The sequence below is a fragment of the Falco cherrug genome, chromosome 4 (assembly GCF_023634085.1).
Source record: "Falco cherrug isolate bFalChe1 chromosome 4, bFalChe1.pri, whole genome shotgun sequence".
NCBI lineage: Eukaryota > Metazoa > Chordata > Aves > Falconiformes > Falconidae > Falco > Falco cherrug.
The window spans coordinates 16,260,509-16,282,355 of NC_073700.1; the positions used below are offsets into that span (position 1 = coordinate 16,260,509).

Sequence of the window (21,847 nt, forward strand, 5' to 3'; positions counted from 1 at the left end):
TCTAAGCAAGGCAAAGATCTGTGTTACTGTGTTCCTTATGCTCCTTATTCAGATTTAGATCGCTTTGTCATCAATTCTAACAGAATTTTGATTTGCATTTAAGACACATTTTATAGTTAAGTAAAGAAGGAAGTGGTTGCAGTGTTTTGCGGTGTTTTGCTAGATACTGTGTGTTTTATTAACACATGGCAATTGGCTTATAATTTGGGTGTAAAAATGTTATATTATCTTCAGTAATAGTCATTGTGATGTTTGGATAAATGGATGGGGTACCTATTGCATTCTCATCTGAATGCAGAATTCTTTGCAGATTTACCTACATTTATTAGCCTCTTTCTCCTCAGAAAAGGATACTTTTAAGTTAGTCTTCTACTCGTAACAATATTGTTCTTTCCCTTGGTACAGGTGGTTTATAGTAGGTCTCCACAATAATTTCATATTCCAGTGTTTAAAGTAGCTGTATTCCAGTACTTCTGAGCATCTTCATCTCTCCCTTTGAAGCGTTGCTCATAAATAAAATTACACACATCAACCTGTTCCCAGGATCTGTGGGAAAAAGGATAATAGACTGCCATGGTTTGTTGTATAATTTTTTATTGTGTGCTGGTCACGATCATTATTCTGCATGATCACAGTCCTGTGTATAGTTGCAAAGGGAGAAGTGGCTTGATTTCACTGGAGGTGAGAGTGAACTACAGATAATGTGTTTTTCTTAATACATTATTATTTTTCTGTAGTGGGGCTTAAAATGAAATGGTCTGTTTTGTTATGGCTGGATAGTTCTTTCATCATGTGGATGTCCTGTTTTATATGAACTTTTTCTCTCTTGCTTCCCTACTTACCCAACTATATTCTTACACTTGTCGTATGGGAGATGTTTTAAAATGCACAAAATGTACTCCCAGTTCCACTGCTGTCAGCAGGAGCTGACGGGAGGGTCAGGACTTCACTTCAGCTTATCAGCTACTTGAGTTGTCATTTCATCCTGAATCTCATCTACCGAGTCTTCACTAATAATATTTGTTTTTAGTTTTTAAGCTGTTCTTGGTACTTTCATACCTTTTAAGATAGAATTAACTATTTGATTTCTTTTAATACAATAATGCCCATTAAGTCTTTTCTTTGACAGACTTTTTGGTGAATTCACTATTTTTTTTTTCTTCTGAGTACTGATAAAGTGACACCCTCATAGGTTCTCCCCCTCTCTCCCTTCACACTTCAGTTCTTGCATCCTTTCACTTCCATTGTGGAAAATCATCGGTGAATCATATCATTGTACTTCTGTTCTTAAAAGAGCTTGGCTGCAGATTCATCCTTCCTTTTTCATTCCAGTTAAGAGTTATCATATCTCGGGTCCTATACAGAGGCTGTCTTACAGATTCTTAACTGAACAGCTGAAGTAGGTGTTCCCTGTTTGATCGGCTTTCCCGGACCACCTGGCAAAAGAATGAAACTTGCTGGTACAAGTGAAAAAATGCCTGCAGTGTCATGCCACAAAATAACCATCTTCTTTAAGCAGTTGCATGCTGTTTGTAGGCACACATTTGATCATAGTATCGCCAACCATGTTTAATATGTTGCTAAATCTATTTAGTGACTTTAAAACGGTGAGTTTTCCTTTTTTGTGTGTGTTGTTTCTTCTTGACTCCTTTCTTTCTTTGCTTTTGCAGGCTGTGTTGTATTTTTTGTTTGTTTATGCTTTCTTCACCCCGTTATTGGCTGTTTTTCATATGTTACCCACTGTTTTCTGCTGTTTTCCTGCCTCACATTTTTCCTTCCCTTCTCCACTTTCTATCTGAGCTTAACTCCTCCCTTGTTTTTTCTCTCTGTTCCCTGACTACCTGTTTCATTCACATGTATGAGCAGTCTATGATTATTCAGACTCTCTGAGTCCCAATACTATTTCTTGGGCTATTTTGTTTCCTCAGACCTTTGAACTGGTAGTGTTTCTGGGCACCTTTTTCTTCTGTTAAAGGAGCATTGGCAGTACTTTCCACACTTGAGTGTTCTGCCCGCTCCTGACCCGATTCATCCCACTTAATTCTAGGCGCCTAATTTATGTGCATGGTCATCCTTGACTACTTTGGCAGTCAGTGGGAAGAGAATGGCTTCTTCAAAAGGTGCTCTGGACCAGGAGGGACCACACTGATGCCGGAAGCATCCCTGGCTCTCTGCTGATTGCCAGGGGAATCGGAGGAGCATACTCCTAACCTGGATGTCTCAGATTTCTAACAGTTGCCTCTGCTCAAAGTCTACAGCTTTTTACACATATTCTCAATTCTGATCTCCTTCAAACATGATGGATTTTTCAGGGTTTTCCCTAAAATCATCAATGCATTCATGTATAGCACCATGGAAACAATTTAAGATAATTGTGGACTTGTGTGCTTAAAAAACCCCAAACACATATTCAGCCTGGTGAGTTTGTGGGAAAAGAAAATTCTCTGCACTTCCAGTCCTTGTAAAAATAGTTTTTCATCTGCCCCTATTCCTGCTCTCAGACTAATCAGTCTTGTGCATTGAACTGATGAACCGATCTTTCTGCTGCCGCTTTCCTCCCTCTACTGGAATACTGATGTATTCACGGCGAGGTGGGAAAATGCTTTACCAGCGGGAGAAGGTTTACTAAAGGACAGCCTGAGGCCCAGGCTGCAGAATTCGATCTTGAGTAGGAATATGGGGGGGGGGGGCGAGGGGAAGAAAAGCTGTGAAAGAGGAAGGGGAAAAAATGCAACAACCAGTTTGAAATAGCAAGAAAGGGGATAATGAATTTGTATCAATAACCGTGATGTGTGCTTTACCTGTTTGGCTGGCACTTTTAAGGCAAAAGGTGCTTTGAGTAACTTGATGAGTGTCAATCTTAGAAACTGAAAAAATGATAATATATTGGATTGTTAAAGTAGTTAGCTAATCAATGTCGTTTTGCCAAATTAAGCCATTTTACTTTAGTGTAATTTGACATACCTATATCAGTAATGTTTAAAGAAAAGAATCATGTGATGTGTGAACATTAAATTGGTACGCTCTAGTAAAATCTGTCGCTATTAAAAGGTAGATGATGGTGTTCTATGGCTCTGTTTGGTCACCCATCACTGTATTTGGTTTATGATCTATGTAAAATAAGTAATAGAAAAAGCCTTTATGAATTTGATGGGCACTCAGACATATCAAGGATTCTTTTTCAAAGTGCAGCCAAGGCAGCTTTCTGACAGCTTTCTCCAGAACAGAGGAGAGCTGTATGAATTAAGTTTGTGATAGAAACTGGAATATTTGACAGAGAATATAGTTTTGTCTGTAACTTGCCTTACCCTATGGCTGGAGTCTGAATTCAGCTATGGATGTTATGTTAGACACTGAGGAGCACTTGAAGAACCAAGCTTGAAAGAAATCAGTCATAGGTTTATTTTTTTTCCCCTGTCTGGCTTCTTCTCTACAAAAAAAGCTCAGCTTCTGTTCAGAAATCGTTTAGCACCTGCCATTTTTCTTCCACTGATGTTCTTAGCTTTAATTGTATGTAGTTTTCTGTATTATAAAGTGTACTATTTGATAATTAATCAGCTATAATGCCCTCTATTCATCATTCATCTTTAGACTCTGGTTCCATAAAGACCTTTACTCATGCTCAGACTAAGATGAAGAGTTATTTCACTGTTTTGGGAAGCTACAGTACAGTTAAAGAGCAAGTCTGAAAGAACTGCCTGAAAGATCAGGGCGCAGCTCAAGAAGCTGATAGCCTTTGTTAATTAATCCTGCTACAGATGTCTGCAGTAGGAGTCATTGTCACTCTCTTTACCGAAATCTCACAGTGTTTGCCTTTTATTAAGGAGTTAAGTTAGACTTGCAGTGATCAAGAGGAGAGAAAAATCTCACTAGCTCTTCTGTATTAGATCCACAGTTTTACAAGGTACATTCTGAGTGTGACATAAATTATCAGTTGGGTGGAACACTGAAACTATTCTTATAATTACAACCTATCCCATCCCATATGACAGTTGTCTGATGAGCCTGTATTTATACATCTTCTATATGCATAAATTTGGAAAGAAACACCTATGTCTTGTGTAGTTCCACACTTCAAATGAAAAATACCGAAGCCCTAGCTGAGCCTGCATGCGTATGCACCCCTGCAGGACTGGGACCATATCCCAAACAAATGTATTTGCAGTTTTGATTTCTGCTGTCTAGTTTTGCAAATACATGTATGGGATCTGTGAGCAGTTCCACTGATGGCAGAGTCCCCTGCTCTCGAGCTTACGCATGGGCTCAACACCTATAGAGGAAGCAGCAGGCCAGATGTATGTATTTTTTTAGCTGTTCACCCAGGATATAGTTACTGACAGTGGCATCAAGCGTGGCCAGAAATCTTTGCAGATCATGGCCCGAGAGTTTATCTTGCATTGGCACTTGGGCGTTTTAGATTGAATTGGAGAGAAACCCCTGTAATAAATGGCTTCTAAACCCGGAATTTTTTAATGAAGTAACTCGATTTTGCAAAGCTTAATGTTTGTTACTAGGAGTTTGCAGGCACGAAAGCATCCTTGAATCCTGGCTTTTAACACCGCTCAGCGTCATCCCAAAGTTTAGGGAATTAAAAGAAAAAAAAAAAGAAAGAAAAAAAGCAAAAAAGCTGTTGTTTAAAAAGAAGTGGGGAATAACAGTGCCAGGCGCCACCCCCACCACCCCCACACCCCCCCCGGGAGACAGGTTACCAGTGTAACGAGGGCAGCAGCGAGCAGGAAACTCGCTCCGGGCGGGCGTCGTCGTCCAGCCCCCCCCCCCCCGCCCCCCCCGGCGTCCCCGTGCCGGAGGGGGGGGGAGTTGGGGCTGGGGGGGAAGGACGCCGCCCGCCCGGAGCGAGTTTCCTGCTCGCCGCTGCGTTTAAGGAGGCGCCGGGTTTAAGGTAGACCGGTGAGGAGAACAGGGGCGGGGCGCGCAAGCTCAGCTCCGCCCCGCCGCGCGCGTCGGTGGCCCGGCCCCCCTTCCCGGGGCAGCGGGTGCCAGGCGGGGTTGTGATGCGGCCGTTGTTTTTGTAGGGTCGCGGGCCGCGGTGCGGAGAGAGAAAGGCGGCCCATGGAGCCGGGGAGCGCCTGGCGGGCGGCGTAGCCCTACTCTCCTCCCCGCCCCGCCACCCCTCCGCCCTCCCTTCCGCTGCTTTGTTAGCGCAAACACACAAACGCGCCTCACCTACACGGTGAAGAGGAAGGGAGCGCTCCCCGTACAATAATGGGCACCCGGCTGCTGCCCCCCGGGCCGCCGCAGAGGTGAGTGGACGCCGCCCCAGGGTCGCAGGTTCCCCGCGGGGAGGAGAGCGAGCGGGCTGACAGCGCCGCGGCGCTGCCTTAAAAACGCGGCGCCACCTTAAGCGCCCGATGACTTTTTCTCGTTACATTATAGCAGCGGAAAGAATGTCGGCGCGGGCCGCGGGTGACGTCAGGAGGGAGCAGCGCAGCGCGGCGGCGGCCAGGCAGCGGCAGCGGCGGCCCCGCCACGGCCAAGGAGGCGGAGGCGGAGGAGGCGGGAGCGGCGCCGGCCCCGCCGCCACCGCAGCGGCAATGGCGGCCGTCGGGGAGCGCAGGTCCCTGCCCAGCCCCGAGGCGATGCTGGGGCAGCCCTGGAGCCACTGGGTCGATGCTGCTAAACTTCACGGGAACGACGGTGAGCGGCCGACCCGGCCCCCCCCCCTTCCCCCCCGCTCCGCCAGCCGGCCCGGCCCCCGCTCCCGGCGGGGCTGGAGGTGCCCCGGGCGCGGCCCCTGCCGCTGGAGCGGCCGCGGGGCGCCGGTACGGCGCGGCAGGGTGCCTGGCCGCAGGGCGCCGCGGGTCCCGGGCCCTGGGTGGCGGTTGGGTCCGATCCCCCCGCCCCCTCCGGCGCTGCGGCCGAGTCCGATGTCCGGTACGCGGCTCGGCGGCGGCCCGCGGCCGGGGGCTGGGGAGCGGAGCGGGCAGCGCCTGCCCCAGTTCCTGTAATCCGGGACACGGTGCGGGCAGCTCGGAGGCAGTCCCCGGAGGCCGGCACCTCCTGCCCTCGATTCTGCCGGGGCCGGGATGGGGGAGCCGCAGGTGAGGCACATGCCCCGGGGCTGACAGCGGCGCCGGGGCCGGCCCGGCAGGTCCCGGGCTCCTGCCTTGGCTGCCGCCGCCCGGCCCTGGTGTCCCGGCGTGTTCCCGGGGGGGCAGTGGGTACGGGTCAGCAGCGGGGAGCCCGCCCTGCGCCCCGAGATCGGCACGCCCTGAGACCTTGTGGCTTTTTGGTTTTAGGAACAGCATTAGAAGAAAGTTTCAAGGAATACGGAAGAAACCGAGAAGCGATGCGACTTTGCCGAGAAGGTGAGTGCGATTCGTTCCTGGAGAAAAGTGCACGGGGAAGTTTTCCTGCTCGGAACTAGTTACGAAAGGACCTGCAGGGAAAGGGAAAGGCAACTTGCAGTCTGGTCGCTTTGCATTTGGGACTTGCGGCCTGTCAGTGAGCGGTGGTGTTAGCGTTATTATTAATATGTAATCTCAAAACTAGAAGGTAGGGGCATAGGTTACTGTCTTTCTAGTTCAATTTTCTCTGGGTTTCTTTAGCCTGTAAATAGTCCCAAGGAAGCTGTGTGACCGGTGCTGACAACATCTTCTCTTGAGCTAAAGTATTTTGATCCTTAATATAATCCATGTCGGTATTTGACACTGATCCCTTTTTCTGTCATGTCAATGTGTTATGTTTATTTCTTGGTGTACTGCTAAATGAGAGTGACCTTTGACCTGTGATTAGCAAAAGCCCATTAACGGCCCAGTTCATTTCAAGAGTAGTTGTAAGCAGGTGATGAATGAAAGCTATAGCGTATTGGTAACATTGTAACAGGGAGTGGACAACAAACAGCCATGAGTCTGAGTTGTGATGTTCAGTTTGTTTATTTGCTCTCCCACTTTAACAGCTGTGTTATAGCAGCAAAACATTCTAAACCTTTCTTAATATTGAAGGCACTAGCCTGGTTCCATCGGACTTTCTGAGAAGGATGCCATAGAATAGATCTCATTTTAAATACTGGATCAGTTAGACCCAAGTCATTCATTTGATGGTGTTAGAAATGGAAGACTGAGTTTGTAAACTTGGTTTACAATCACAGAAGGCAGGACTTGCTAGGGACCTTAAGAGATGATCTGATTCAGCACTTCTGTACTTGTGAGCTACAAACAGCGTATGAAATCTAAGGCAAGGTGGCATGGGCTTGTAAGATTGGGTGGCAGTGATCCATATTGAGGCCAAATTAAAATGTAGATTTATTGTAGAATTCCTAGTGGTGCTAAAATTTGAAAAAAAAATCAATTTCTAGGACTAGTCAGTGATTGCTGACCTGTAAGAACGATGTTGTAGGCAGCTATCCTGCAGTGTTTATAATCACTTGTGCAATTTTGCCATCTTCTAAGTGTACGTATAAGTTCTTGGGCATTTGAAAAATCACTTTATTACTTCATTGCTGAGTTACATTAAATATCCACCACAACTATTAGATTGTATTTTTCTGAACAGGCAAATCATTCAAGTACTAAACCAGCATTTGTAACAGTAAGCATACACATTATCCTAGTAAAGATTTCACTAATAAGGATTTTCAAACATTCTTTCTTACTTCTACCTCTTAAAATACAAGCATCTAACGTTTCCAGATTTTAAAGATTAGCTGGCAGGGTGAAGAATAATGTTTCTTTTTTGTTGTTCTGGAGAATGATAATAAAACTGGTTTTGTGTAGGCTGACCACTGAGACACAGCTTCTCTGCACTGACTCCAACCATGTGATTGATTTGTAGGGTTATGAGTTGAAGGAAATTCATAATACACTTTGAGAATTAAAAGTGCAACTTACTAGTTCTGTCAGGTTTCCAGAAGTGTGTCTCTTTTGGTTGCTTTATGGCATATGAATGAGACACTGACTTGTGTATACCTGTAGCTCATGTGTCGGGAGCTCAGCCACTGCAGAAGAAAGAAAAAGAAAAAACAGTATTAACTAAGTTTGCACTTAAAGAACTAGTGGAGCAGCAAAACATGCCACCATAGGTATGTGTTGTGTTATCAAATAACATTTTGAGAATACTGTAACTGATTCCTTTTCCCAGGAAGTTTTGCCTTCAAAATTGGGGAACATTTATTAAATAAATGGACTGTCTAAACCATGGATCTCAACACAGAAGAGTGAACCAAAGTTAAAAATTTTCTCAAATCTACTCTAACTTCAAGATTTTTGTCATGGTACCACACAGTATTTTAAATACGGTTAACAACAGAACTCGTTGTGTAAGAAACTTATTTCTCTGCAGATCGGGAGTTGACTCAGAGGCCCAACTTCACAAAAGGATTTCAAGGTTATTTAGGCTAATTTAACCTTGCATTGCAACTCTTCCAGTTTGCATAAAAGAACTAAATATTCATGGCCCGGAGAGGGAGCGAAGGAGAGAACATGACTTTACAGCCCACTTCTTAGAGTTGGGTTCAAAACCAAGGACTATTTTCTTTATTTAACGATTGTCAGCTTTCAGGTCAGGCTCCCGCTGGCCTGTGTACCCACTGGGTTATGGGTTGTAGTTGTTTCCTTTCCCACATGCTGTTTCTCTGCACCTTCTAATAGGAATAGTTTCATTGTCAGCCTGCCTGGTGGCAAGAAGTGGATTTCAGCCTTGCAAGCAGTAGAGTCAGGGTCTCCTGAATGAAGAGTGAGTGTTCCTGTCATCATAACGCAGTGTAATAAAGGGGCTTAATATTACCAGCTTCTCCTTCTGTTATGCTTTAAAGAAAAAGAATGTTGCCAGTTATTCTTTTAAAGGAAATAACTGTGTAATTCCAGGACAACATTTGCAAGCTGTGGAGAAAGGCAGGATTTCAGACACACCTTTGTCACTGGCATTTCCTATTTGCTGATGAGGCAGCTCTTCTCTCAGCGTGCTGGCGGTTGTCAAGCCTGATGGGTCCTTAATACCTGTCAGTGATGCTAGTTCTACGTAGGGATCAGGAAACTAAAATTAGTTCATTGTCCAAACACTTTTTTCTGTATCTAACTCTCCTTGACATAACCAAGCTCACATCAAAGTAAGAACTGGAAATTGAAATTTGGCTTCCCAAACTCCCGATTTTTGTGTCTCGTACATCCCTGTTTCTTTTTCACTGCTTTTACGTGCTTTCTATTCTGCTAATCCATAATACACAGTCTCATTCCTGCTGGGATCCTTGCAGACCTTCAGCAAAGTGAGAAACTTGCTGGATGCTTTCCTGCATGTTGCTTTTTGAGGCAGTAACAGTCCATGCTGAGCTTTGATGTAGGAGGTAGAGCTGCAGAAATTAGGTATGGGCCCAATGGACTGGGCTGGCTTTTCGTACAGAAAATCGCCAGCAGATGGAAATGAGAAAAGGACATCCGTCATCATGGGAAAATTTTACTTTAAAGTACCCTTTAAAATTGACTTTATACACTGAAATCTTGTGGTGAGCAATGCTGTCAATGTAAGAGCACGTTAAGTGCAATTGTACTTCAGTTATTTTTATGTGTAGTTCACATGACAGAATCTTTTAGCGCATATAGTCACTTAATTACTTGCAGCTTGTGAACCAGCTAAAGGTGTGACTCCCCTGCCACACAGCTTTTGCTGTGATGAGGCAAGTATAACATGTTTCATTATAATCTGTAAATGCATTCTAGAACAGCGAGGCAGAAAATCTAGTCCTCTTCATGCATTTTTCTTATATTTTAAAATGAAATTTTGCTGAAGTGTATCTTTTAAACTTGTTCGTGTGATACTGGGAGCGTGTGCCACCAGTTGTATGCGATCACGCTGGATGCACTTAGCTCATCTTGGAGATACAGCAAGTCTCAAAAGGAGGTTGATGTGTGTGTAGTATCTGATACTTTTTCATCTCAAGAAAGTTATTCTTAGTATCAAACTTTGTGATCAGTGCTTGAAACATTTTGGCAAACAAGTTCATTTTTCAGGAGATTCTTGCTAACCTGTGTTGAATATGGTTTGCTGTTAAAAAATTTTTTAGCCCGTCACTGTTGTGAGGATGATCTTTAAATAGAACTGTGTTTTTAAGGGTAGAGTTCATTCGTGGTAACTTTGACAGGCTTCAACAGAGTGAACTTTTGCTTCTTGCAGTGTTTGGTTTTGTTTGTTTGTTTTTGTGTGTGTCACATCCTTTTTTGTTTGTTTTTGTGTGTGTTACATCCTTTGAGAGGAGAATCGCTTGGTACTGCCTCTTACCGATACTTCCCTAGTACTGCCACCATAGTTTATGGCTAACTGGCAACAAAGTATAGAAGGAGAAGGACAGACCATTTGCGGTTTGGGTCTTGAGCTTGACTTGATCAACTGCCATTGATCAAGATGGTTGAATCTTGGCTAAAAAGAGGTCTTTGCCACCCTTAACAGCATCCATATGGTCTGCCAGTGATTTGTTCTGAGAGTTTGTACTTGGTGCTTCTTGGAATCCCAAGGAAGTTTTTGATTGCTTTCTTTATGTAACTGAGCTGTTTCAGGTGAGGTAGTCCTCTTGATGGTCATGCAGGGAGATGCAGAGGAGGCACTTGGTTTATCGTAGGTTGAGGTTAGTTGGGCAGTAGTCACTGATACATTAGATGGTGCTTGGAGGTATCACAGGTCAGAATTGATGCTGGCTATGTGGTCATGTAGCGTGGTACCGGTCTTACAGTTTTTAGACTATACTGGTCTTAATGAAGTGTTGAATTTTATGTGGGAATGCAGGTGGTCAGTTTTTGGTAGCCACCTTCAAAAGATGCTCCAGAAGGCTTTGACCGTAGGAGTCTATCAGAAGAGCAAGTGGGAGCAATTTCTGTTCAGCATTGTCACCTGGTAACAGTTGAACTTGGACAGTTAATGTGTCTGGGGAGGGCTGGAGGGGTGGGAAAGAGACTGCATGAACCTCTAGGGCCTTCAGCAGAAGCTTTGAGATTTGATTATATTAATTGTTATTAATGGAAGTTACCAGAGCTGTGAGGGTACTGAGAGCTATGCAGTGAACCCTTGTTCTTCTTGAGCCTGTGCCTGGTAGGGTTGAACAGTGAAACCCAGGACTGGGTCAGGAGGGCTCACTAGAAGCATCTTTATCATGTAGACCCACAGTCTAGAATTTTCGCAGCAGCAGATTCAATAAATAATTAAAGCATTGGTGAAACTTCTGTTCCAATAATAAGTTGTAAATACAAGTAAGAGACAGCATCTTATTTCAAATTTAAATTTGTTTTTATTCAGCCTTGGGAGGTGCTCAATTGAGTTGATTTTTGTTGTGTTAAATCATGTCAAAGATGCTTAGAGGGCTCTATAGTCCTTGACTGCCTGCAAATACACTGTGAGAATTTTTAATAGACTGAAATAAATATTTTAAGGTAGCAGTACAAAGTGCCATGCTTCTTTTTTGACATTCTGCATAGCTATTCACAGTCTATAATCAGATAAATCTCCTCTTCATTTCATTGCATTTTAATTGACTATTTACACAAAGCATTTTAAGGATTTGTGGACTGGTTATCATAAAACAATTACAAGGAGACTTTAGAAGTGCATTGAGCTGTTTAAGAAAATTGTAGAGATTTTATGAGATAGCATCCTTTCAAATTCCATGCTTTTCAAGCTACTTTTGAGATTATCTGCAGTGACTGGCCCTCTTCTTCTTGTTATTTTTTCCCCTTAAATCCAAGTTCTGTTTACAATATTTAATTATTTCTGGTGAGATGAGTCACATGTTATAAATAGAATATTGTGATGTTAGACTGCAAGTTAGAACTGTGTCATCTTTTATGCTTTAAAGATACTTCGCATGTTTTAGATATTATCATAGTATTAGCATGATATTGCAAGGCCTTGGGGACTTTCACTGGAACTGCAGCCACAAAACTGCCTCAGTCTCTCTGTAACGTGAGGATTTTGTTTTCAGTTTTTTATAAGAACCTTTGAAATAGTTGTCTGTACATGTATGTAACAGTCAGGAATTCACTGCTATCTAGTGCTTCTTAAGTGGTATGTATGATTAGCTAGGTTATCCCTATGCAGAAAAGGTGATGTCTCGATAATACTTGATTAAATATTGATTTTGTATAGTTTCCATTCTATATTTAACAACAAATGCTCAGTAAGAGAAGAACAATGAAATGAGTATTACGTAGAAATGACTTTCACACAACTTGATAACACTATCATCTAAGTAGAGCAGGAAAGACAAAAGGCTTAGTGAAGGGTCCTTCTAAATAAATTGGGTTAAGAGGATGCAGATTACTCTCTCCAAGGTAACTATTTTAAAAGCTATTTCTTCCATTGCAGTGGATCTATTAAAGAAAATACACACAGTTCTTACACCTTTTCTGACTATGCCTGGCCTTCGGCAGTTACAGCCATAGGCTGGCTGGGGATATATGTGATCTCTTACCACTTACAGGACAGAAAAGATTTCATCATTCAAAAATAATTATAAATTATTTGTAATCAAGTATTCTGAATAGCCTGTTAGATGCTTACAAATTGTTTCTCTCCCCTTTTAATGAATAAAATCACTACTGCTGTGGAATTTGCCCATATATATGATACTCAACATTAGACATTCTTACAGTGTAGGTGACAGTACAGAGATGCATACAGCTTTGTACTTGCACTTTAACTTTTTAGCAGCAAGTTTAAAATCTGGCAAAGGGAATTCAGATTTTAATGGGGCAGAGCAGCATGACTGTAAAAGCACTTGTCATGGAAGGCAACAGATTTATTGTAGTTGGTGTTCCTGTTGCTAGAAGGCTTTGCACAGTCAAAAGTTCTTCCTGCTTATGCAGGCTGTGTGCAGCTGTGAGCCAGGGCTGGTGGTGCAATGGCTGTCAGACTGAGTCTCATGGTAAGTCAGATACTCATCGTAGCTCCGGATACTACGGGGTATGAATTCATCAAAGTAAACTGCACACACAGCTGGTCCCACATCACTTGGAGTCATGATCGCTAGCTTTGGAAATGGTCGCTGTAATGGTAAATATTCTAGGTTATTGGCTCAAGTAGATTAGAAATACTCAAATGCTCAGTTATTTGTGTGTCAGACACAAACACTACTTGTCAGCCCCTGTGGAACAAAATGTTTTGTGGTAACCTGTTTTCCCATGAGAAAGGTTGTTTATTTACAAGCTTGCCCTCACCCTGATTTTGACTTTTGATAGCTTCAGTGTAGCCAATAAACAAACTTCATTGACAATAAATGGTGAAAGGGATAACTGGTTATGCCTCCCTTCTCTTCTGGTGGGATTGTAACAGCTAGAAAATGTACACGGTGTTCTTAGTCTGCTTTTCTGTGACTGGGCAGGACTTGCATCTTTCATCGCCTGTTCGCAGTGTAATAGAAAATGCGGTCTTCTCAACTGGCACTGAAGAAATGTATACAAAGTAGCTGAAGGTTAAAATGCAGTGGGGAGCAGCTTTGATGCTGTAAGGCCATGATGTACACTTTTGGTCTGAAATCTAGAGCTGTTGTAATTTTATTTACAAGAAAGTTTGTTGGACAATTTCATGCTGATCTAGTTGCCTTAAAGACCTATAGCAGCTTGCATTAAAATGAAGTGTAGAAGCTTTAATGAGTTAAAATTGAAAAGTGGATAATATGCTGAATACACAGTAAATTGGATGTTTGTTTTCCTTTAATGTCAAATTCTGTTGTATTTTGCCCTTCATAAATTCTGTTTTCTGTCTACAGGTTTTTTCATTGACTGCATAGATGACGTAGTAGATGTCAGTGGGGAAAATGGAGTTCTGCTATTTATTAAGTGGTGTCTGAGGATGTGAGGTCCTGTCACGAGCCACTGAAGTCAACAAGGGTTTTACTTGTGACTAGAGGAGGATGCAGGACCAGGTTATGGGGCTCGGCAGGTGGGAGAGTTTGCATGGGTGAGATAGCAGTGTTCACTGCAACCTTGTGATCAGACAGCAGGCAGAGAGATACTTCGCTATGCAAACATTTTAATTGTCAGTCCCTAGATATTGTAGCCGTTGCTTTGTCAGGGTGTATGTAGCCTAAATTACACCCTCTGGCTATTGTTTCAGGCTAAAATACAGAAGAAAATCTCTATCAGTTTACACTTGGGGTGCGGTTTTACAATCTTTTTTTTTTTTTTTTTTTTCCTTCCAGTAATGCTAGATTAAGCAGCTCCTCCATCTCTGCTGAGTGAAACATTTGTGAAACAACAGTTGCATTCTAACTTTAAAGTTGTTTCCAAAACAAGGTGATGGTTGCTTAAAGCAGATTCTGAATTTTGCAGCACATATATAGTCTAGTAATCCTAGAATCCACTGGACCGTGCTTGATCATGTATCTTTTCAGAGTGAATCTGATTTTTTACGTGGCTACCTATCATGGTTGTGTAGCATAGTAGATCTTGTATCTTGGTTATTTATATAATAACACTTTAAGAGTGTTAGAAAAGCTGTATCAGTGAATAACTGCAGTGTAAATCAGGATCGGTTAGAAGCAGTGTATTGTGAAAATGAAACAGCAAGTAAGAACTTACTTATATTATGTAAGATACTGGTTAGTATTTTTTTTTTTTTTAATTATTTTCAGTAATCAGCTATGTCAGAAAGCCAAGTAATAGAAAGCAAAAGTTTCTTTGACTGAAACTTGCAAGGTGTTTCCCAGTAACCTTGTGAACTGGAGAAAATACCATTTGAGAGTCTGGGTTACTCTGCTGAGGAAGAGTTATGGCATCATTTATTTCTCTTATTGGAGGGCTGTTGCAAATTATGCCAAAAGGAGAAAGAGGCATCATCTATACAGTATATGTGAATGTGAGCCATACTATACGTTCTTCTTAGCCCTTCAGAACGAATCTGTAGTAGTGTGGAATATCCGGAGGCTTGAAACTCTGCAAAGGTTTGGGTTAACTGGCTGTAGTTTTGATAGGTATGTGAAAGGAACAAAAAGCACTCCCAATAGTTAGACAGTGGGTGTTGGATTATTGAGACAGTTGTGTAAAATGACTTGGAAAGTAGCTTTCAAAATAACAAATTTTCCCACTTTTCCCAGGAAATGTTAAAATTGTTTCATTCCTGTTCGATTAGAATGACTCTAGAAATGTATTAAAGGAATTTAACTTGGCTCTGACAAGTAGGAGGCTTTGCTGGGCTTTGGTTTGTAAGGAATATAATCTTGGGGTTTAGCATGTTTTCTTCAGATAATTTGTTTTTAAAAATGCAGAATCTGTGTTTGAATAGATCTGTTCCACTCTGCTGAGAGAGATGGCAGTCATCCTGCTCTTGCTGGTACTAAATGGAAGTATATGAGAAGAAAAGCTTAAATGAATTTCCTTATAGGCAGCATTTACTTCAATAAAGTACTTAAAGATCAATTTCAGAAAGCAATTTGGTTTTTAATTTCTGTGTGAGGTGTGTTACTCAAAGCAAGTGTCTAGAAATCATGTTTGTTAAGGTACTTCTGTTCCATGTTGTAGTTCGTAATTTACAGAGAAGACCTGAGCCAAATTCAATGTATCTGTGTTGTCTACCAAAGCTACTGTAATATGTGCTGATATAATAGATTGCAAAGTTTTGTCCTAAATACCCTCCTTCTGTTTTTTTGGGGTTTTTTTTTGGTGGCTAAGTGATTGAAGGAGGGCTTGTAGTACTGGTTGCATTATGGGACTCTGGGGGAAGTACTGATACCTGAACTATACCTGGTACGGTTTGATTGTGTTTTGTATCTAGGCTGGGCAGAGCCCTCTCCTTATCTGTTGTTCCTTCTGTAGAACCTGCTTTAATAGACAGCTGACTTGGTTTGCTTTGCCTGGCTCTTTCAACACTGCTGTTACCATGAGGTACTTGGAGAAGTCCAGAATGCATCAGCCCTTGCTTGGGAAATTTCTTTTTAGTTCTGCCTGACTGTCAGCATGTGCCCTGAAATGTAGGGGCATAGAGCACTGTGTCATTTGCTGGAATAAAACTTGCAAGTCTCTCCTCTTGTTTTTGTGGCCTGAATTTAATGATCTGAAGTGTTGGCTTGATAGCGTCAGAGATAAGAGTGCTATTTTTAATTTGCATAGTGGATAGAGCACACAAGAAAAATCTTCAGTGTGCTGTCAGTGTCTCATCTGAGGTTTGTTTAAACTGCTTGGGATGCAGAAGGGGTTCTCTGTGCAACACTGCAGTTCTCTGTCCTCCTGCCGACAGGTTTGAGAGGTGTCATGGATAACCACAGCAATGTGAAGGAAAGGCCCCTGGTCCTGGGAAAGGACCAAAATCATAGTCTGGGTAGATGGTGCTCTTTGTTGTGAAATGGGAAGACGTGATGACAACGTGCAGCATCAGCAGTTTTATTTATAATTTAATCATGCTAAGAGTTTTCCTGCACTCTTATGAGTAGTGTTGTGAGATAAAGGCTTCGCAGGAAGCGTTTTGGTGTTCGTCATTGCAGTGATTGAGGGTGATGTCACCATCTGATGGGAGCATTCAGGGTGTCCGTGCTGTTATGGTGGCTCTGCGATACCCTTTCTTGGACTCCTTTGGCATCTTTCCCCAAGTGCTCTGCACTCTTGCTGGAAGCAAAAGCTTTTGAGCAATTTCCAAGCACAAAGCGGTGCATTGTGGGCCAGCACTGGCAAGACTGGCTCAACAAGTTTGGCAGCAGTGGCTTTGGCGTCCTGCCTACCCTGGATAGGCACCAGTAGAGGCTGCCCTAGTCTCCGAGCGGGTTGGAGCTGAAGACCTCAGCCTAGGACCCGAAATTCACGCATGTGCAACTGCTGTGCCTGGCAAAGGACCCGCTTCCGTTGTAAACCACGGTTTTGTTATCCTAGATATGTTTGTAGCAGTTATCTTTTGCTTGCTTTAGGAAGGTGGTTGCGTTATTTGTTGTCAGTGTACTGAAGGGTGGTAAACTCCACAAATTTGTTATAAAATCAAAGGATCCTCTTCACCTTCCAGTTTTCTGTTATCTATTTAATCTTAAGTACCATTGACATCCTGAGCCATGTGGGGCAGTTAACTAGTGCTCCAAAATGTTCTTTTCCATGCTTTTTTTTTTTTTTTTTTTTTTTTTTTTTTAAATAACAGCTCCGTATATTCTTTGCTGTGCCTCTTGCTTAATACTGACTCCATATATCTTCTATAACATCTCTACAGACCTTTGCAAACAGGCCTGGTCTTGTAACTTGATGCATTGGGACCGCTGCATGAGGTCCGTGGGGATGCAGGACACCACTTGCCTGTGTCTCATTGCACAGTCATACACTGAATATGTCCAATCTTCTTGTATCTGCATAAGGATGACTTTGTCTTGCTGCTTGGATAATCAGGTTTATTGTTATGTCCTTTTTTGACATGAGGTGTCTAAAAATTAAAACTTATGCCCAATTTGGTATTTTTTCTAAGAGTAGAGCATTTTGCTTCCTAGCTGGCCTACAAAAGGGAGAATTCTTTATCACCCCCTGTGTGTTTAGGTCCATTCATACATACCCATATACCTTTTTCCTAAGTGTAACAAGAGTGCTGTTAACTGCAGAGGGACGAGAGAAGAGGAGTATGTAAAAAATGTGAGTAGGACCAAGCCGACCAAGTCAGTACATTAAGTAGTTTGAGAAAATTCTCTCCTTTTGATTTGTTTTGCTGAAGGCATTACCTTCTGTGTACATCACAAGTGGGCTGGTGTTCTGGTTGTGTTATAGAAGCCTAGACCATGAAAAAGCAGAGAAATAACTTTCAAGCATGTAAGCCCTTTCAAATCTTCTGCATGTATAGTATGATCTAAGTGATCTTCATTTTTGAATATAGCTAAACTTAAAAATAGTAAAAGTTGCAGTCCTTCCCAACCTGTTTCTATTTAAGAGTGAAATGGATTATTTCAGTAGCAGAGATCTAGTGCCAGATACAGAAGAATAATACCCAGTACAGATTTGTTCACTGAGTGTTTTCAGAGTCTGTCTTTTTTTTTTTTTTGTTATTATTCTTCTGTAACAGGTATATATTTTATGTGTAATGTTTGGACATGGAATTCTGGAAAATTTTATGAAGGCAAGGCTTCTAAAATAAGGCAAATCACTCTTAACAGTGAAGTAATACGTCTTGAAATAAGGATAGTGATGGATGGGCTTATTCTAAAATGGTGATGATATAGAAAAGCAAAACCTAAATTTCTTCAAAGAAGAATTTGAAATTCCATAACAATAGAAAAATGTTTCACTTCCATAAAGATTATTTTAGGCTGAACTGGGTTTGTGTTGTATCACAAAGATCCGTCAGTGGAATTACTGACCTTTACACTGTAAACAAGTAGCCTGATTTTCTTCAGCACTTACCCGTTTAGTTAATATAACTGTTGGAGGACAACTAGCACTGGTTAAAGCCTAACATTTCTGAACAGATAGATCTCCTTTCGGAAGGAAAGCTCTGCCTTTAGCGCTGTATGTACTGGAATATACAAATTGTGAGAAGGGAAGACTTAGGGTTTACTGATTCCTCAGCTAGATAATTGAAATAGTCATATCCATTTATCAAAAGGTATGCAATAGCCCCGTTTAAAATACTTTGTGTCACTACATGTGTGTTCAAATACATAAGAAGTGGGTTAGCTTTTTTACTGCACTATAACAACAAAAACATTGTTTGTTTTCCACTTTATCTTTTAATCTTATTACATATCACAGTACTGTTGGGTTTTTTTCCCACTATAGTACATTTATATGCCTGTTGCTGTGCAACTTGTTGGGTTTTTTTAAATTTTTTATTTATAATATCAAATCAACTGCTAGTAAATCTGTAAAGTAAAGGAAGTGAATTTTAATGCAGAAACTAATAGTGCCTGCCAAATTGAGGGGGTGCGGAAATGTAAGTTGGTATGTGAAAATCGACAGGCATCAGTTTCCCTTTAGCTATATTGGACATGACTGAAACAGTCTTTATTTTTGAAGTGGATGTTCCAATGCATGGAGAATGGGAGTGGCAGGGGTGGGGTGGTTTTAGGTAGTTGGGTTGCCTAATAAAAGAAAATACTGAAATAGAATTCAGTTGACAGGTCATCTGTATTATTTTCCTTAAGATTTATGTTGTTGTTTGGTTTTGGTTTTGTTTTTTTTTTTTGCATATGCTGATTTGCCTCCTCAGGTATCAGGTTCATGATGTAAAATGTATGCAGTGCATTCCTGAGCAAAGGTGCATCCTCTTTGCACAGTTAGAGAATAATGCCATGCTGCTGTCACCCAGGAGTTGGTGTGGTGGTCAGCAGGGAAGAGGGTGGAAGAGGCTAAAAGACGAGCACTATGTGTGTCCTGTGTAGCAGGGAAAATAATGTGGTTTATTATTACTAAATTTTGTTGCTTTTTCCTATCACAAAAGACATAGTTATGGGTACACTGGATTCTTCCACTTCTCAGTAAGAAAATGTGTAGATCTAAGTGAATGGTTGTTACCACTCTTAGTTCCTCAGTTACTGGGTGGCGAGATACCAGTACCCAGTTGTGTTGCTGTGATACGGCCAGTTACGTAGGGAAAGATGGCAAAAAACATGCACACCAAATTTTTTTCCTCAAAAGCATGTCTAGATAGGCGATGGAAGAGGGTGAGGAGCTTGGAATATGTTCACCATTTCCAGTCACGATGTATCAAAATACTTCTGCTGCAATGAGCAGTTTTATGTAAACTGTGAGTTTAGGTTTAAATAAAACAAACTTCCTTTTTCCTACTACAAAAGTACAGCTGCTGCAAAGTACACAGTGTGCTGTGTGAAAGAGGAGAAAAATACCAAACCTACTGATGTTAAAACAATTAATAATGGTAGCATGCTTTAGGGTATATGACTTAAAATAGAATTTAGACTAATCTATGGAAGATGTATTTAATTTTAATTGAGATTATTTGTGGCGAGTTGCTTATCCAGAACATTTTTCCTTGCTTAGATCCTGTTTTCTGCATGATAACTGAAGTGTTTGTGTGTACATTTTCATATTAAATAAGCCTATCTTTTAATTTTACTGTGTAAACTCTATTTCCTGAATTCTATTTAACTTTTGTGTCAGAATTGCAAAGTTAAACTCAACTTTGAGGGTTCCTTAAGCTATTTTAGGATTGGTTATGTAACAAATAGGGTATTTTTTTTTTGACACAAACCCATAAATAATAATAATAATTTGTTGGGTTCCCTAAAATACAGCAGTGGCACAGTGAGATCACATCACCTAAAAATAATGCATGACTTGTCATGTAAGAAATCTTCACTCAAAATTGTATGTTTAGCATTTTTAAAATATTATACAAATTGCCTGGAGAAATTTAAAATATCTTCACCTCTGAAAACTCATTAATGAGTAAATGGAAATAGTTTTTGCAGATGACTGACTTCAAATTGCTGATGAAAACGTGGTATAGCAATACAAGGTGTGGCGAGGGACTTCAGCTGCTGAAAAGCTTTATGTTTCACTGAGAAATGCTTGTGTTTCACTGAGAAATTTATTAATCTTTCTACAGACAATCTTCTGTAAACTTGCTCAGTGAAATTTTGCATTGTTCTGTGTAGTAAACTTAGAAAAGCTGTTTAATTGTTTTGAATGAACAATTTGACATATGTTTTGTGTTAATTTTCCAAAAGGTTGTGTGTAAATGAATTGGTATACAAAAATGTCTGCTTAGATGTCTGCTTTAATATGTGTTTTGTATAAAATTACAGGAACATTCAAATCTTGGGAGCCTAAAATTAGAACTCCCAGCTGCATGCTAGGCAGCAGGTGCACGTGTGCACGACACACTTCTCTTTAGTATCTGCTGCTCAGTTTTTATGGGTGGGCATGATATAGAAATTTCCCAAGACTGTTAAATTTTAGGGAGGAGACGTAGTGACTGTCAGTGTTGCGTTCTGCATCCTCGTGGAGAGAGGAAGGAAAGGCAGTGGGAGAATTCCAGTGATTGTGTGCTCGTAGCCTTGCAAAAAGACTGGTGTTTGGATTTGCCGTGGAGGACTGTTACTGCCTGCAGCATGTGGCCGACCTTTTTGCTGCTGGAGGCGAAGCTGGAGGGCACAGTGCAGGGCATGGGGTTTTGGAGATGCAGAATGGCTGAACCCATGGGAAACACAAGCCAGGAGAGGTAGGTCTTCCTTTACTCTTTCAGGTTTTGCTGGGCAAGATTTTGTCTTAAATTTGGGAAAGCAAAGTAAACACTGCAGAACTGTAGCTGTCTTGAGTTTCGCAAGGAAACTGGACAGAGAGGACTCTGCTTTTAGAGATAAAGCCTTCTAGCTCTAGTAAAGATTTATGACAGTGATCAAATCTCGTAATGCAGCTCCTGTGCCTAGTTAAACTAGACTGTGGGGCTTTTTGGTCTTGAAGTGAAAGTCATGTCTCTAAGCCAAAACTTTGAGGTTTGGGTATTCTTAGGACTTAATTAAAATGCTGTGTAATGGCTATATTTGCCAAAGTGGAAAATGCAGTAAAAACATTAAATAAAGTCTTCAGCTGGTCCTTCCTTCATCTGATCAATCAGCAACTGCACGGTGAAACAAAGTTCATGCACTTGTGCTCAGAACCCAAGGAGAGCTGTACCTTTCAAATGCCTACTCAAATAGCTGGGCTCTCAAAGCTGTATGTGCAAAACTTGTAAGGTACTTAATGTACAGAGTGGACTTGGCAAGGAATTTAAAAAAATAGGTAACCTTGCAGAAAATACTTCAGCAATTCTTCCCTCTGAACCTAAATGACACAGCTTGGGTATGGGAATGTCCATTTGTTTTGCTTTATTTTGTATTAAAAGGTTTTTTTCGTATGTGAGGCAACATGAGCACAAACAGTATGGGACATAACTCCTTATGGGATTTAAAAAATCCCTGTTTCTGTATGTAAATTTGATCAGTTTATGTTTGGTT

General features: G+C 41.5%; 1 protein-coding gene across 4 annotated transcripts in view; it reads left to right on the forward strand.

The window, feature by feature from the left end:
- The window catches only part of ATXN7 (ataxin 7), an 89,651-nt gene that overhangs the window by 21,370 nt on the left and 46,434 nt on the right, over window positions 1-21,847 (forward strand). The window contains exons 1-3 of one of the 4 annotated variants that reach the window (XM_055710290.1): window positions 4,929-5,261; window positions 5,395-5,655; window positions 6,258-6,326. In XM_055710290.1, coding sequence (XP_055566265.1) covers window positions 5,406-5,655; window positions 6,258-6,326 — 319 coding nt within the window. In that variant the 5' untranslated portion in view covers window positions 4,929-5,261; window positions 5,395-5,405. Of the gene's footprint in view, window positions 1-4,928; window positions 5,262-5,394; window positions 5,656-6,257; window positions 6,327-20,784; window positions 21,073-21,847 lie in introns of those variants that run through there. The other 3 variants (XM_055710288.1, XM_055710289.1, XM_014280616.3) reach the window with 3 other exon arrangements.